This window comes from Morchella importuna, assembly GCF_003444635.1.
Source record: "Morchella importuna strain M04M26 chromosome Unknown Morimp01GS061, whole genome shotgun sequence".
NCBI classification, from domain to species: Eukaryota; Fungi; Ascomycota; class Pezizomycetes; order Pezizales; family Morchellaceae; genus Morchella; species Morchella importuna.
This window is the reverse complement of record NW_025763458.1, coordinates 4014-20965: the sequence shown is the minus strand read 5'-3', so window position 1 is coordinate 20965 and position 16952 is coordinate 4014. Positions and strand designations below refer to the sequence as shown.

Here is a 16952-nt window from a genome sequence, read left to right as displayed (position 1 = left end):
GGTAATAATGATCATCTAATTATCCCAATATGGTAAGAATTATCCCAAATTGATGTGGCCGCCTTGGCATAAAGCTATTAAAGTTATTATTTCACACCTATGTTTTTTTCGGGCAGATTGCACCAAATGTTTGAGGGGTCATAGTGCAGCCAGTTCTTAATTATTTTAAATCCCCTTTTATGGGGATGTTTACAACTATGATTAGACCCATTTTACAAAAGAACATTATTTCTGGACAAGTGTTGCGTTGTTGAAAGTCGATGGGGTGAAGGGGAGTCGGTGGTTGCTCTGGCCGGCTGGTTTTGGCTGTCCGACACCGTACCTAGAGTACTCGTATCTTCCTGATGTTTTTTCAACTGGGCCACTATTGCATACACCAAAAACCAGCTTGGCGCATTTTTGTATGATATGCAATATTGGTCGCATCCACAAACGTTAGGGAAATACATGTATGTACGAGTATGCATGTGGACAGCCCTACTATTTGGTTAAGAACCCATGTGCTGATCACAAACAGCCACAAAACTGCTGCGCCTCACCTAATATTACATACTGCCACGGGTTCTTTGTCGCATTCAGTATGGTAGGTGTTTTACCAATACCTATAGTTACCTCGTCTTCCCACCTCAAGTCTTCCAAAAATCAGAACCGAATACCAAATTTGCCCGAAGCCGGCCTTTAAGCACCTGTACGTTTCAACAAAAACCGTACCAACCTGGATACTCAAAACTTTATACTAAGAAGCTAAGCCTATCGACATCTAGCCCCTTTCTGGACTCGGCCATACCCTCGCAACGCTCACATTACGTCGGACCAACATCTGCCTTGAGTCTATCGACGGTGCTTTGTTCCATATATTTTCTTCGGTACCTTCGCTTCTCTAGGCCCACGCGGTGCCCAATAACCTACCTGATTCCGTTAAGAACTATACCTGGCCACAGCGGCCGCCGACACCGCGATGTACTTCGATGCTACCTATATTGGACTCGCCATTCTGCTCGCCAACCTTGGACTTGGGACGGCCAAAAAATTGCACTTGAAGCCTCGGGATTATGATTCTCGGGATTATTACGCGCTGCACCTAACACCAGATATATCACCAAATGACATCGCCAAACAGATTGGGCTAGAGCATGAGGGTTTAATTGGGGAGCTTGATGATCATCACCTATTTTCTGCGCCACGCGGAAAAGATGATATTGTCTCAGTTTATCTTGAAAGACGTCGGCGATTGGGAAAGAGAGATTCTGGGTCGGGTGCTATCACAAAGAGGGATGCGTCAGACACCATTTTATTTGCAGAGAAACAAAAATTAAAGAGGCTCGTAAAGCGCTCGTCGATTCCTCCCCGGCAGGAACCGAACCTCGAAACTCGCCGAAGCGAGGAAGAAGCTGGTTCAACCTCCGGTGGCCTGGATATTCAGGAGGTGGTAAAAGCGTTGGACATTAAGGACCCCATTTTCCTTGAGCAGTGGCATCTTGTAGGTGCGCCCTGCCACAGTAGACTGTAGACAAAATGCTGACATTAGCTCAGCATAATTCTCGTGAATATGGTCACGATGTTAATGTTACTGGGGTATGGATGGAAGGTATTACATCGAATTTCACTTAAAGCATGTAGAAGGCTAAGTCGATACAGGTATCACTGGTATAAACGCTACAGTAGCGATTGTAGATGATGGGTTGGACATGTATAGCGAAGATCTCAAAGCAAACTATGTAAGATTATCCTCCCCACAATCGCGTACCATTTTTAATGTATGAGTAGTTTGCGCCTGGTTCATATGACTTTAACGATCACACGGCCGAGCCTAAACCTCGTCTGTCGGATGATCGTCACGGAACGAGATGCGCTGGGGAAATAGCTGCAGTGAAGAACAATGTCTGTGGTGTCGGTGTTGCGTGGGACGCCAAGGTGGCTGGGATTCGTATACTCTCAAAGCAGATATCTGATGTTGATGAAGCTGTCGCGATGAATTACGCCTACCAAGATAACCAAATCTACTCATGTAGTTGGGGTCCTCCAGACGACGGGCAAGCGATGGACGCCCCTGGAATACTGATTAGGCGAGCGATGATAAAGGGGGTTCAGAGTGGGAGACAGGGCAAGGGCTCTATCTTCGTTTTTGCGTCCGGAAATGGCGCAGCCAATGAAGACAATTGCAATTTCGATGGTTACACGAACAGTATCTACAGCATAACCACTGGGGCCATTGACCGAACTGGCAAGCACCCGTATTACTCCGAGTTATGCTCAGCACAGATGGTCGTGACATACAGTAGTGGAAGTGGCGATGCAATTGTAAGTAGGCTGCGCTATGGACAGTCTCACTCCCGAACGCTAATAATCTCAATAGCATACTACCGATGTAGGAGTCAACGCTTGTTATGCAAACCATGGAGGTACATCTGCAGCGGCTCCTCTGGCCGCAGGAATATTTGCGTTGGTATTGTCTGTGCGCCCTGACCTTTCGTGGCGAGATCTCCAATATCTTGTGCTAGACACTGCTGTGCCTGTTAACACAGAAGACCCTGATTGGGAAACAACTGTCATCGGCAAACAATTCAATCATAAATACGGGTACGGAAAGCTTGATGCTTGGGCGATTGTCCAAGCTGCGAAAGTCTTCAAATCTGTAAAACCTCAGGCATGGTTTAAATCACCGGTGTTGGCTGTCAATCATGCCATCCCCGAGGGCCAAAAGGGCTTGCAAACTGAGATTAAAATAACCGCAGACGATCTCAAGAAGGCCAATCTTGAAAGACTTGAACACGTAACAGTGACGATGAATGCTAAGCATGGTAGAAGGGGGGAGATGAGCGTTGATTTAATTTCTCCTAGTGGACTTGTTAGTCACATAGCCACACAGAGAAAATTTGACAAAAGCAAAGAAGGATATAAAGATTGGACTTTTATGAGTGTTAAGCATTGGTATGTTCAAATCATAATCTTAAATTCATCTCTAAACTTCCATGAAACTATTGGCGGCCTCTTTACTATTTAACATAAACCTAATTTATCGGTCGACTAGGGGTGAGGATGGTGTTGGAACCTGGACTGTCATTATCAAGGATGGCATGGAAAACGATATCACTGGGACTTTGATTGATTGGAGGATTACCTTGTGGGGAGAGGCAATCGATGCAGCCAAGGCCAAATTGTTACCACTGCCGGGCGTTAATGAAGCTGAGGATAACGACGCAGCGTCTAGCCCAATATCTACTCTCACACCCGACGTAAAGACCACCCAGCTACCAACCAGCACGCCAACAACTCTCCACATGCCTACTGGAAATCCAACCGATCATGTGACTCGCCCTGTTAATGAAAAGCCTGGCAATGAAGATACTCCCACTGCCACAGTAACAGGTCTGTTCAATCTTGCCCGTAATCCAAACAGATAAACTGACAACCTCCATAGAATCACCTGCAGCAGCAACAAATGTTACATCTGAAGGTGAAGTAGTCGATGATGAAGGAGATAACCAAAATGCAAGCTACCTTCCTTCATTTCTTCCAACATTCGGTATGTCAGCAAAAACTCAAGTATGGATCTACGGTGCATTTGCGGTTATTGCCGTCTTTGTGGGAGTCGTCGCTTCTTATCTCTTTATTCAACGAAAGAAACAAAGGGCTAGTAAAGATGGGATGGATTATGAGTTTGCGGTTTTGAACGATGAAGACGACCTTGAAGGTACCGGCCCAGGAGAACATGGCCGTGGCGCCATGGCCGGCGGTAGGCGTAAGGCAAGAGATCTTTACGACGCATTTGGAGCTTCGGATGACGAGGAAGAACTTTTCAGCGACAGTGATGAAAAAGGCTATGATAATGCTCGAGACTATGATGACGAAGAGGCTCATGGTGTTGATGAGGGGCGTAGAGTTGGTGATAGAGAGAAATTGCTTGGTCGAGGAGATCGATAAACTAGGAAGGTCCAATGGAGTCTTTAGTTTCGGTGAACATTTGTTTGTCTCAAAAACAATTTTTGCTCGTTTTTTACAAATCTGTTTATGTACTTATAATTTGGAGTCTCTTTGTCACTCCAGTGTCATTATGAAAGTAAAAGAATGATAGCGGAGAAATTACCTAAGTTCATCTCTTAATCCCTAAGACAAGCTTTATCCTAGTGTATTTAACCCACCCGGTTGTATATACCATCATTTGAACACTTCCAGTTGACGGGCAGGGAGTTTACTATAGTCAGAATTGTCGTCAACTAGCAGAATTGGTCGAGTACCGGTCAGTGGCTGTACCTACATGTACTCTACATGTACTTAGTGTATACATGTGGGTGCTCTACATGATATTATGCAGGCCCACAACGGTAAACATACTGATTAGACCTCACCTCACTATAGTACCTAGACGCAATCCTAGGGGTATGGTTAAACTGGGGTTATGACTAATTTCATCTAAATTCAAGAAGGAATACAGGAGAATTCCTGAGAATATGCTCTATTCTTTGCAAGAATATGTAGTTGGTCGTACCCCTAGTTTAACTATACCCTAGGATTGCGTCTACATGTATACTAATTACTTTAGTTCGAAAGCTGCGAGTGCCTATCACAGCGTCACATGAAGCGAAGGCCTGGACCCTTCAGAGTATGTCAGCGCGAACCTGAAGTGCAAAGAACCCAGAAGGACGGGTCGAAAAAAGGCAGATGTTTGGGGGTTTCCACAACTGGAAGTCCAGCATGAATCTAACTACATGCAGGCACAAGTACTAGGTGGATATATGGGGATGCTCCTTGATCTCTTATAATTCACATAGAGTACATACTAGTATAGATATCTCAAGGCATCTAGAGATGATCTAATCGATTTCAAAGTGGGGGCACCGAACTGAGACGGATCTAGACGTGTAAGCAGAGCACGATAAACAGTCTAGTAACAAGAGATAGCGGGATTATTATTCATCTCTTCCATGTACTCTAAATATACTTGTAGCTATGGTGCGCCCACTTCTAAAGGTGACAAAAATCGGGCGAAAAGTCAAAGGCTTATAACTTTGCCAAAAAAGAGATTTAAAAAAATCGGTAAATAAAGTGTAGTACTAGTGATGAACTTTAGCTTTTATTTCCAGATTTTTGATATCTACATTAGTTAAAAAGTTATAAGAGTTTGAAGTTGCAGATTTTTGTATGTAAAAGGCTCCAAGGCTGAGCAAAGTGGAACAGTATTATACCCATTTATACCTCCTCAAAAGTGAATTGCGGCAGGAATGCAGTAAAGTGGCTAGGAATAAGCCCTCTCATTGGCCTTGGAGTTCATCTTGCAGCAACGATTGTTCCACTTCCAGATACTGCCATGTCAACTTTAAGAGTGTATGCACCATACATGTCATAGCGGCTCGACTACCACGTGCATGTACCTCTTACTTTGTAGGTTAGTCAGAATTACATGTAGTATGTACAGCCTAAGCCACTCGTCAAAAGTGTTCGTGATAGTGAGCTTCCTTTGATTAGTAATCTTGCCCCATCAAAACTGATTCGGAAGCCGTTTGCGTTTGGTTGAACTTGAAAAGTACGCTGCACCTGTGCTAATAGCTCCTCAAAGATGAACGAAATCCTCAAACCCTGCGGAGGTTCAACTTTTATCTTTAAATCTAGCCAGATTACTAGTAAAGCTAGAGAAAAGCCGAACCAAGAACCCTAAAGTCAAAACAGGAAGGAGGCAGATGACAGTCATCGAGAAGGGAATGATTATTGCTTTCTTCTGCTGTTTTGGCTGCATATACAAGGTAGCAAAGATTGTAGGCCGGTTAGTATCTCAGGCTGAATAGTATTATTATACTAAATAACTCTTTTACTGATGGGTAGTACTTGAAGACCATGGTCTACTGTTAAGATTTTTATTGATCGGACAATCCTTTGGCAAAGTAGTGAAGAAAATCTACCTAGATGTGGTCCACCTCCATTACTCAGTCATTGGCAACACAAAAAACTTTTCAAAGTCACCAAAAATATCGGAGAATGACAAAAAGTGAATTCCGTTATGAATTTGCACCTAGACTTTCACTATCCACTATTGATTGAGTTCTACGTGAAGCCAATATCAGGAAATAGCTGGCCAAACATCGTCCAAAATTAAAACCTCAAGACATCAAACGCCACTATGAATGGTCTTCTCAAGGGGCGGTGATAGCAAGTATTCCGCAGGGTACGATGTGCGACAGTAGAAGCTGTCGAGTTAGTCGAGCGGGGTCAAGCGAGGTCAAACGAGGCGTGAAGGTCTTCGTAAAGAAGAGAAGTAAAGGCGTATGTATTGAGAACCAGTGTATATATATGTATGTGGTCCTACCTGGTATGATATGCCAGGTACGGACAATGGTTATGGTAAGGAAATACAGAAGATAGATAGATAGATTTTTTATATTGCTTTGAAGTACAGGACTTATCGCACGCCGGATCCTCCGCCATAAACATAGGGAAAGAAAACAAAGAAAACAAAGAAAACAAAGAAGACAAAGGAAAAGAAAACGGAAAGCGGAACGCAACGAAGATCAAAAGAAGGTACAGAAAGGGAAAGAGAAATCAAAGAAACCTATCGTCATTCCTCCGGGTCCTCCTCGTCCATTTCGTACCAGTCGAGTAGGTTGGTTTTTGATGCGAATTGTAGAATCAGTTCTACGTTGAGGTTGGTAAATAGCCAGTTTTCCCAGGTGTACGGTCCTGGGATTTTATCCATAAGTGGCCTTCGTATTTGGGCCCATCGCGGGCAGTCGATCATGGTGTGTTTGGAGGATTGTTCCGAGCCACATTGGCAGGGTTCAGGTTCCGTGAATGCTGCGTGTCTGTCTAATCTGGTGGCTTGGCATCGTATGCGGTGTATGAGTTTCGCTTTGGATCGGGGGAGTTTTGCTCGTTTGGGGTGAATTTTAAGGGTTCCTGGCTCATGGTAGTTGGTGCATGGGATGGAATTCCATTCTTCCAGCATGCGTTTGGTAAGGGTGTCGTTTTGGATCCATCGCTCTCTGCGGTTGCCTGGTTCTTGGAAGGGTAGCATGAGTGATGCTATTCGGTGTAGGCCTGTGCCTTTTATGTTTTTTATCTTGGTGGGGAGGAGCTGTATAAGTCCTTCGTTGAGTGGGTGGTCGGCAGGATGGCAAAGGATGCGCGTCCCGTATTTTCGTGATTTGTGGTTGAGGAGGTGTTCAAGTGGGGGGAGTGCTGCCTCTTTCAGCAGTCTTTCGGTTTTTGTCCAGCGGGGTAGGCCTGTTACTATTCTGGCGGCTTCGTTATAGAGTGGGGATAGTGATCGGAGGATGTGGTCGGCTCCTGTCCACCATGCCTCTGATCCCCATAGGATGGTGGGAGGAAGCCTTGGACGATGAGGTGGTGGATGGATTTTACCGTTGTCCCAGGGAGGTGTGCGATGTTTCTGATTCTGCTTAGGGCTTTCAGGCCTTTGGCGATGATTTCTTCGATGTGGGGTCGGAAGGAGAGGTTTGAGTCCAGCCAGACTCCAACGTATTTGAGTCTATCTTTAGGTTGGATTTCTTCTTTTGCGATTGTTACCGAGTTTCTGGGAGTTGGAATGTTCGATGATGTGGGTTTGAAGAAGACCAGGTCGGATTTCTGAGGTTCGTATTTGATATTGAGGGGTGCTGCTTTCTTGACCCTCTCCGCCATTCTTTCATTGAGTCTTTTGGTGATGAAGAGGGGGGACTTTGCGAGTTGTACGAGTGCGTCATCGTCGATATAGGTGGTGTTGGTTTCTTTGGGGGAGTTGGTGGGGTCTGTTATCACCCCGGCGTATATCATGAATAAACTGGGGAGAGGGGGGAGCCTTGGGGTAGTCCTGAGGCATATGGTTGTGGTGGTTCCAGTTCGTGGTTAAATTGGAATTGGAGTGTTCGGTTGGTGTTGAATTCCTTGCACCAGTTGGTTAGGTATGTTGGGAATTTTTGTTGGGTCATGATTTCTGCGAGTAGGAGGTGGTTGACGCAGTTGAAGCTCCCTGTATATCATTTGTGAGGAGGGCTGGTCTGTCTGGGGTGGTTCCTGAGTTCGTTTGATTAGGAGGTTTTGTTGTATGGGCGTAAGAGTCCGTAGTAGGGCATCGATCGCTGAGATTGTTGGTCTTCCTCCAAACTGGTCTTTGCTGAGGGTCTCCAGGATGGATCCGGCGGTGCATAGTCTTGTTGCCACTATCTTTTCCAGTACTTTGCTGAAGCATTGTAATAGGGAGATGGGTCGGTAGGCTTTGGCTGACGAGTAGTCAGATTTTCCTGGTTTCGGGATCGGTATGCATTTTGCCGCTTTCCATCGATCCGGCTGGACTCCATGTCGGAGCATGGCCGAGAACATGTCTTGGAAGAGTTGGGTGTTTGCCTTGATTGTTGCCTGTATAAACGGGTATGGGATGTTATCGGGTCCGGTGGCCGAGTGTGTCGGGCATGATCTGATTGCGGATGTAATTTCTTCTGTTGTTACTTCCTGAAAATCGTCACTAAGGTCAAAAGAGGGGGGTCTGATTTGGAGTGGAGGGTTGTCGGGGGACGTCCAATTTGTGGGGAAGAGTTGGGCTCTTAGAGCTTGGCACTTCCCCGCAAACGTTTCTTCACCTTGTATAGTTGGGATTGTAGAGTCCCTTCTTTTCCCGTGTTGACTAGTTTCCAAATGGCGCTTCCCTTGGCTTCCATGAGTTCTTTTTCCCTTTGTTCTGTCTTGGCTTTCCGGATTGCTGCCGTCCATTTCCTGCTGGTCTTCCTGAAAGATTCCCTATCTTCGTCCTTTTGGGTGTTCCTGGCTTTCCTTTCTAGTGTGTTGAGGGTTGATTTAATTTCCTTCAGCTCTGGGGTCCACCATTTTTTGGATTTAAGGTGTCCTTGGCTCCATGGGTTACTTGATCTATCAGATTGTCTATATGATCGAGTATGAAGTCGACCGATTGCTTTGTGTGGTTCTGGCTTTCCCATGCTTCGGGGGGGAAGTGGAGGCCTGAGATGTTTTTTTCCAGTTTCTCCCAGTTCGTTCGGTGCCATAGTCTTCTGGGGATATGGGGGGGTTTCTCTATTCGTAGTTGCAGGATCGTTTTCCCATGATCAGAACCTGCTCCATATCGGTCGATGTTCCAGCGGACGTCATGGTCCAGTACTGGTCCTTTTACGAGTGTCAGATCGATGATGGTCGGTCTATTGTTGTTCCTGGGGAAATGTGTGAATTCGCCTGGTTCGTTGAGTAGGGATAACTTTTGTCGGTCTATCCATCTTTTAAGCTTCTTGGATCCCGATTTGTCTGCTCTTATCGTATTGGTGTAGTCGTGGGATCTGTGTCCATACCAGAGTTGGTGGTGGCTATTGAAGTCTCCCATGACGAGGCAGTTTTGGATGGTGATTATTTGGTGGGAGATTTCTGCGAAAGGTCCGCTTCGCCCTGGTGAGTATATGTTGAGTATTTGTGTTTTTTGGTTCTGAATTTCCACCGTGACGGAGACGATGAAGTTGTTGTGCGTGTAATGGTGTTTTGGTTTTAGATTGGCATGTTTTCTGATGTATGTGGCGGCTTTGGTGCCCTTGTTGCTGGCTGTGAATAGATAAAAAAGAGGGGATTCCGGTGGGTGGCCGTCCTTATTGTTCCATGGTTCTTGTAACAAAAGAAATAGTATGTTGTGGTCTTGTTCTGCTTCCTCCACTACTGACTTTGTTGTTAGCTCGTTTTTCGCACAGTTCAGTTGCTGTGCGATAGCCGTGGTTCTTTTGATGTGACTCATTGGGTGTTGTCCATGGCTGCGTCTTCTTGTGGGGTTCTTGGGCCGGGATAACTACGGGAATTGGTAGCGGGCTTGGGTTTGTGTCTGGTCCGAGTCTGTTTGTGATTCGGACTTTGGTTCGTTCCGGGCAGTTGGCGTCTGTTGCTTTGTGGGGGGCTTTGCAGTGATAGCATCGGATAGGTGTGTGTGAGCATCTGAGGCCTCCGGCGCATTCTGTGCATGGGTGGTCTTTGGTTTGGTGTTCCTCGGCACAGTGTCCGCATCTTCCGCTGTTGGAGCAGCGTTCCTGTCTATGGCCATATTCGAGGCATTTGGCACACTGGGTTTCTGGGTTTGCTGGGAGGTAACTGTCGATTTTACAGTTCCTATCGAAGAGGGTAAGGTATCGGAGGCCGAGGTTTTCTTTGGTGAATTGTCCGGGGAGGGCGATGATCATGGAGGAGTGGACTTTCCGATTCGGGCTTCTGGTTTTGATAGCCATCTCGGGATTTGTGCCAGTTCGAAGGTGTTGCCGTAATTGTTTCTGATTTCCGATGCTAGACATTGTCCTGCGTCGAAGGCTTCGCCTATGGATGTGGGGATGCCATGGATGATGAATTTTGACCATCTAGAGTTAATTCGGATGTCGACGAAGGGTACCTTTAGTTCGTTCAGGGCAGTTTCAATTTCCTTTTTGTATTCAAGGACCTTGTTGCTGGGGTTGCGAATTTTGATTCTAGGATTATGTTGTTCTTGGTTGTTTTCCGGGCGGCAATTAGCTGGCAATCGGGGTCCTGGATTTTTGCATTTATCTTGGTTCTGATGTCCGATGGGGTGATTGTGAGTTCCTTATTGGTTTCGATCACGATTTCCCGGTTAAGTTTGGTGATTTCTGGTTTAAACAGGGGGTCTGCTTTGGCTTTGGTTTTCCTCTTGTTCGTGACAGTCGTGAATTCGGGGTTTGTATTTCCTGCCGCGGCGGACGCATATGATTTCGGTGCCGGTGGGGCCAGAGTTTCCTTTGCTTTCCCTTTTTGCTGTTGGGCATGGTTGTGGTGGTTGGGGTTGTTGGCGGGTGTGGTGTGGGCGGTGATGGTGGCAGCCGCGACGGCGGCAATTGCCCCAGTTCTACCTTCAGCGATTGCTTGATTGCTGGGCCTGTTGGTAGAGAGGTTAGTGAGCTGTTGTTGGAGGCGGTGGAGTTTTTCCGATGTTTTGTCCTGGTTCTTTGTCATTTCAAACATTTGTTTGGCCAGGACGTCGACGGTGTGCTTGAGGGAATCGTTTTGGGTGGATAGGACTTCGATAGTGGCTTTTAGGTCCCTGTTGATTTGTTCGGTCGTTTGGTTGAGGGGTTCGAGTGCTACGGTGAGGGCGTTTCTAACTACCCAAGAGATGTAGTTCAAGTCCATTCTGGCGTGGGTTTCTTCAGGAACGATGCTGGGGTGGATATAGTCATATTTTGGGGCGTATGGTTCGTTGTATTGAGTATGTTCGGCGAAGATGGAAAAAGGTTCGTTACCGAGTTGGGTCTGTTCCACTGTGGTGGATTGTGTTTGTTGGGTCGATTGGGTGTCGGGGAAGCGGGGGGGTGCCGGGGTTCCTGGAGGGGGAGCCCCTGCGAACCAGGAGCTCAACGAGGCTTGCTGGGACATCACTGATGATCCGGATCGGATTGGGTTTGGGAAGACTTCTGATAGAGTTCTCTTCCTGCCCGCGTGTTTGGAGGGTTGGGTGGGTTTGGTGAGGCCAGGTTTGTTGTTTTTCGCTACGGTCGCGAGGCTTAAGCGAGGGTTGAGGGGTGAGGAGATCACAACTCAGGGACTAGAGCGTGAATAACTTCGCGTACGAACAGATGTGCGATAAGATACCAATAGATTACGCGGTCTATTGACATACAGGATCGTGTTCGAGTAAAAGTTTTATCGGAAAGGCAGGCCAAAAGTTATTGTTGTTCGAAAGTTTTGGTGTTGCGAGGAGTACAGAAGATAGATAGATAGATTTTTATATTGCTTTGAAGTACAGGACTTATCGCACGCCGGACCTCCGCCATAAACATAGGAAAAACAAAGGAGACCGAAGAAACAAAGAAAAACGAAAAGCAATGAAGATCACGAGAAGGTACAGAAAAGGAAAGAGAAATCAAAGAAACCTATCGTCATTCCTCCGGGTCCTCCTCGTCCATTTCGTACCAGTCGAGTAGGTTGGTTTTTGATGCGAATTGTAGAATCAGTTCTACATTGAGGTTGGTAAATAACCAGTTTTCCCAGGTGTGCGGTCCTGGGATTTTATCCATAAGTGGCCTTCGTATTTGGGTCCATCGCGGGCAGTCGATCATGGTGTGTTTGGAGGATTGTTCCGAGCCACATTGGCAGGGTTCAGGTTCCGTGTATGCTGCGTGTCTGTCTAATCTGGTGGCTTGGCATCGTATGCGGTGTATGAGTTTTGCTTTGGATCGGGGAGTTTTGCTCGTTTGGGGTGAATTTTAAGGGTTCCTGGCTCATGGTAGTTGGTGCATGGGATGGAGTTCCATTCTTCCAGCATGCGTTTGGTGAGGGTGTCGTTTTGGATCCATCGCTCTCTACGGTTGCCTGGTTCTTGGAAGGGTAGCATGAGTGATGCTATTCGGTGTAGGCCTGTGCCTTTTATGTTTTTAATCTTGGTGGGGAGGAGCTGTATAAGTCCTTCGTTGAGTGGGTGGTCGGCAGGGTGGCAAAGGATGCGCGTCCCGTATTTTCGTGATTTGTGGTTGAGGAGGTGTTCGAGTGGGGGGAGTGCTGCCTCTTTCAGCAGTCTTTCGGTTTTTGTCCAGCGGGGTAGGCCTGTTACTATTCTGGCAGCTTCGTTATAGAGTGGGGATAGTGATCGGAGGATGTGGTCGGCTCCCGTCCACCATGCCTCTGATCCCCATAGGATGGTGGGGAGGAAGCCTTGGACGATGAGGTGGTGGATGGATTTCACCGTTGTCCCAGGAAGGTGTGCGATGTTTCTGATTCTGCTTAGGGCTTTCAAGCCTTTGGCGGTGATTTCTTCGATGTGGGGTCGGAAGGAGAGGTTTGAGTCCAGCCATACTCCAACGTATTTGAGTCTTCTTTAGGTTGGATTTCTTCTTTTGCGATTGTTACCGAATTTCTGGGAGTTGGAGTGTTCGATGATGTGGGTTTGAAGAAGACCAGGTCGATTTCTGAGGTTCATATTTTATATTGAGGGGTGCTGCTTTCTTGACCTCTCCGCCATTCTTTCATTGAGTCTTTTGGTAATGAAGAGGGGGGACTTTGCGAGTTGTACGAGTGCATCATCGTCGATATAGGTGGTGTTAGTTTCTTTGGGGGAGTTGGTGGGGTCTGTTATCACCCCGGCATATATCATGAATAATACTGGGGAGAGGGGGGAGCCTTGGGGTAGTCCTGAGGCATATGGTTGTGGTGGTTCCAGTTCGTGGTTGAATTGGAATTGGAGTGTTCGGTTGGTGTTGAATTCCTTGCACCAGTTGGTTAGGTATGTTGGGAATTTTTGTTGGGTCATGATTTCTGCGAGTAGGAGGTGGTTGACGCAGTTGAAGGCTCCCTGTATATCATTTGTGAGGAGGGCTGGTCTGTCTGGGGTGGTTCCTGTGGTTCGTTTGATTAGGAGGTTTTGTTGTATGGGCGTAAGAGTCCGTAGTAGGGCATCAATCGCTGAGATTGTTGGTCTTCCTCCAAACTGGTCTTTGCTGAGGGTCTCCAGGATGGATCCGGCGGTGCATAGTCTTGTTGCCACTATCTTTTCCAGTACTTTGCTGAAGCATTGTAATAGGGAGATGGGTCGGTAGGCTTTGGCTGACGAGTAGTCGGATTTTCCTGGTTTCGGGATCGGTATGCATTTTGCCACTTTCCATCGATCCGGCTGGACTCCATGTCGGAGCATGGCCGAGAACATGTCTTGGAAGAGTTGCGTGTTTGCCTTGATTGTTGCCTGTATAAACGGGTATGGGATGTTATCGGGTCCGGTGGCCGAGTGTGTCGGGCATGATCTGATTGCGGATGTAATTTCTTCTGTGGTTACTTCCTGAAAATCGTCACTAAGGTCAAAAGAGGGGGGTCTGATTTGGAGTGGAGGGTTGCTGGGGGACGTCCAATTTGTGGGGAAGAGTTGGGCTCTTAGAGCTTGGCACTTCCCCGCAAACGTTTCTTCACCTTGTATAGTTGGGATTGTAGAGTCCCTTCTTTTCCCCGTGTTGACTAGTTTCCAAATGGTGCCTCCTTTGGCTTCCATGAGTTCTTTTTCCCTTTGTTCTGTCTTGGCTTTTCGGATTGCTGCCGTCCATTTCCTGCTGGTCTTTCTGAAGGATTCCCTATCTTCGTCCTTTTGGGTGTTCCTGGCTTTCCTTTCTAGTGTGTTGAGGGTTGTTTTAATTTCCTTCAGCTCTGGGGTCCACCATTTTTTGGATTTAAGGTGTCCTTGGCTCCATGGGGTTACTTGGTCTATCAGGTTGTCTATATGATCGAGTATGAAGTCGACCGATTGCTTTGTGTGGTTCTGGCTTTCCCATGCTTCGGGGGGAGGTGGAGGCCTGAGATATTTTCTTCCAGTTTCTCCCAGTTCGTTCGGTGCCATAGTCTTCTGGGGATATGGGGGGGTTTCTCTATTCGAAGTTGCAGGATCGTTTTCCCATGATCAGAACCTGCTCCATATCGGTCGATGTTCCAGCGGACGTCATGGTCCAGTACTGGTCCTTTTACGAGTGTCAAATCGATTATGGTCGGTCTATTGTTGTTCCTAGGGAAATGTGTAAATTCGCCTGGTTCGTTGAGTAGGGATAACTTTTGTCGGTCTATCCATCTTTTAAGCTTCTTGGATCCCGATTTGTCTGCTCTAATCGTGTTGGTGTAGTCGTGGGATCTGTGTCCATACCAGAGTTGGTGGTGGCTATTAAAGTCTCCCATTACGAGGCAGTTTTGGATAGTGATTGTTTGGTGGGAGATTTCTGCGAAAGGTCCGCTTCGCCCTGGTGAGTATATGTTGAGTATTTGTGTTTTTTGGTTCTGAATTTCCACCGTGACGGAGACGATGAAGTTGTTGTGCGTGTAATGGTGTTTTGGTTTTAGGTTGGCATGTTTTCTGATGTATGTGGCGGCTTTGGTGCCCTTGTTGCTGGCTGTAAAAAGATAAAAAAGAGGAGATTCCGGTGGGTGGCCGTCCTTATTGTTCCATGGTTCCTGTAACAAAAGAAATAGTATGTTGTGGTCCTGTTCTGCTTCCTCCACTACTGACTTTGTTGTTAGCTCGTTTTTCGCGCAGTTCAGTTGCTGTGCGATAGCCGTGGTTCTTTTGATGTGACTCATTGGGTGTTGTCCATGGCTGCGTCTTCTTGTGGGGGTTCTTGGGCCGGGATAACTACGGGAATTGGTAGCGGGCTTGGGTTTGTGTCTGGTCCGAGTCTGTTTGTGATTCGGACTTTGGTTCGTTCCGGGCAGTTGGCGTCTGTTGCTTTGTGGGGGCTTTGCAGTGATAGCATCGGATAGGTGTGTGTGAGCATCTGAGGCCTCCGGCGCATTCTGTACATGGGTGGTCTTTGGTTTGGTGTTCCTCGGCACAGTGTCCGCATCTTCCGCTGTTGGAGCAACGTTCCTGTCTATGGCCGTATTCAAGGCATTTGGCGCACTGGGTTTCTGGGTTTGCTGGGAGGTAACTGTCGATTTTGCAGTTCCTGTCGAAGAGGGTGAGGTATCGGAGGCCGAGGTTTTCTTTAGTGAATTGTCCAGGGAGGGCAATGATCATGGAGGAGTGTGACTTTCCGATCCTGGCTTCTGGTTTTGATAGCCATCTCGGGATTTGTGCCAGTTCAAACGTGTTGCCGTAGTTGTTTCTAATTTCCGATGCTAGACATTGTCCTGCATCGAAAGCTTCGCCTATGGAGGTGGGGATGCCATGAAGGATGAATTTTGACCATCTGGAGTTAATTCGGATGTCGACGAAGGGTATCTTTAGTTCGTTTAAGGCAGTTTCGATTTCCTTTTTATATTCAAGGACCTTTGTTGCTGGGGTTGCAAACTTTGATTCCAGGATTATGTTGTTCTTGGTTGTTTTCCTGGCGGCGATTAGTTGGCAATCGGGGTCCTGGATTTTTGCATTGATCTTGGCTCTGATATCTGATGGGGTGATTAGGAGTTCTTTATTGGTTTCGATCACGATTTCCCGGTTAAGTTTGGTGATTTCCGGTTTGAACAGGGGGTCTGCTTTGGGTTTGGTTTTCCTCTTGTTCGTGACCGTCGTGAATTCGGGGTTTGTGTTTCCTGCCGCGGCGGACGCGTAGGATTTTGGTGCCGGTGGAGCCAGTACTTTAGGTTTTCCTTTTGGCTGTTGGGCATGGTTGGGGTGGTTGGGGTTGTTGGCGGGTGTGGTGGGGGCGGTGGTGGTGGCGGCAGCGACGGCGGCAATTGCGGAGGTTCTTCCTTCAGTGATTGCTTGGTTGCTAGGCCTGTTGACAGAGAGGTTGGTGAGCTGTTGTTGGAGGCGGTGGAGTTTTTCGGATGTTTTGTCCTGGTTCTTTGTCATTTCAAACATTTGTTTGGCCAGGACGTCGACGGTGTGTTTGAGGGAGTCATTTTGGGTAGATAGGACTTCAATGATGGCTTTTAGGTCCCTGTTGGTTTGTTCGGTTGTTTGGTTAAGGGGTTCGAGTGCTACGGTGAGGGCGTTTCTAACCGCCCAAGAGATGTAGTTCAAGTCCATTCTGGCGTGGGTTTCCTCAGGAACGATGCTGGGGTGGATGTAATCGTATTTTGGGGCATATGGTTCGTTGTATTGAGTATGTTCAGCGAAGATGGAGAAAGGTTCGTTACCGAGTTGGGTTTGTTCAATCGTGGTGGATTGTGTTTGTTGGGTCGATTGAGTGTCGGGAAAGCGGGGGGGTGCTGGGGTTCCTGGAGGGGGGCCCCTGCGAACCAGGAGCTCAGCGAGGCTTGCTGGGACATCACTGATGTTCCGGATCGGATTGGGTTGGGAAAGACTTCTGATAGAGTCCTCTTTCGGCCCGCAATGTTTGGTGGGTTAGGTGGGTTTGGTGAGGCCAGGTTGTTGTTGTTTTTCGCTACGGTCGCGAGGCTTAAGCGAGGGTTGAGGGGTGAGGAGGTCACAACTCAGGCAGTAGGGCGTGAATGACTTCGCCTACGAACAGATGTGCGATAAGATACCAATAGATTACGCGGTCTATTGACATACAGGATCGTGTTCGAGTAAAAGTTTTATCGGAAAGGCAGGCCAAAAGTTGTTGTTG

General features: G+C 47.2%; 1 protein-coding gene across 1 annotated transcript; it reads left to right on the top strand.

The window, feature by feature from the left end:
- Positions 1–580: 580 nt before the first annotated feature.
- LAJ45_11223 (uncharacterized protein) lies at positions 581–3924 on the top strand (the record flags this gene model as incomplete). Its single annotated transcript, XM_046120733.1, has 10 exons — positions 581–583; positions 672–688; positions 765–829; positions 924–1480; positions 1534–1588; positions 1639–1718; positions 1768–2301; positions 2357–2931; positions 3032–3369; positions 3422–3924. The coding sequence occupies 10 exons, from the start codon at positions 581–583 to the stop codon at positions 3922–3924; spliced, it is 2727 nt and encodes a 908-aa protein (XP_045966026.1).
- Positions 3925–16952: the final 13028 nt, after the last annotated feature.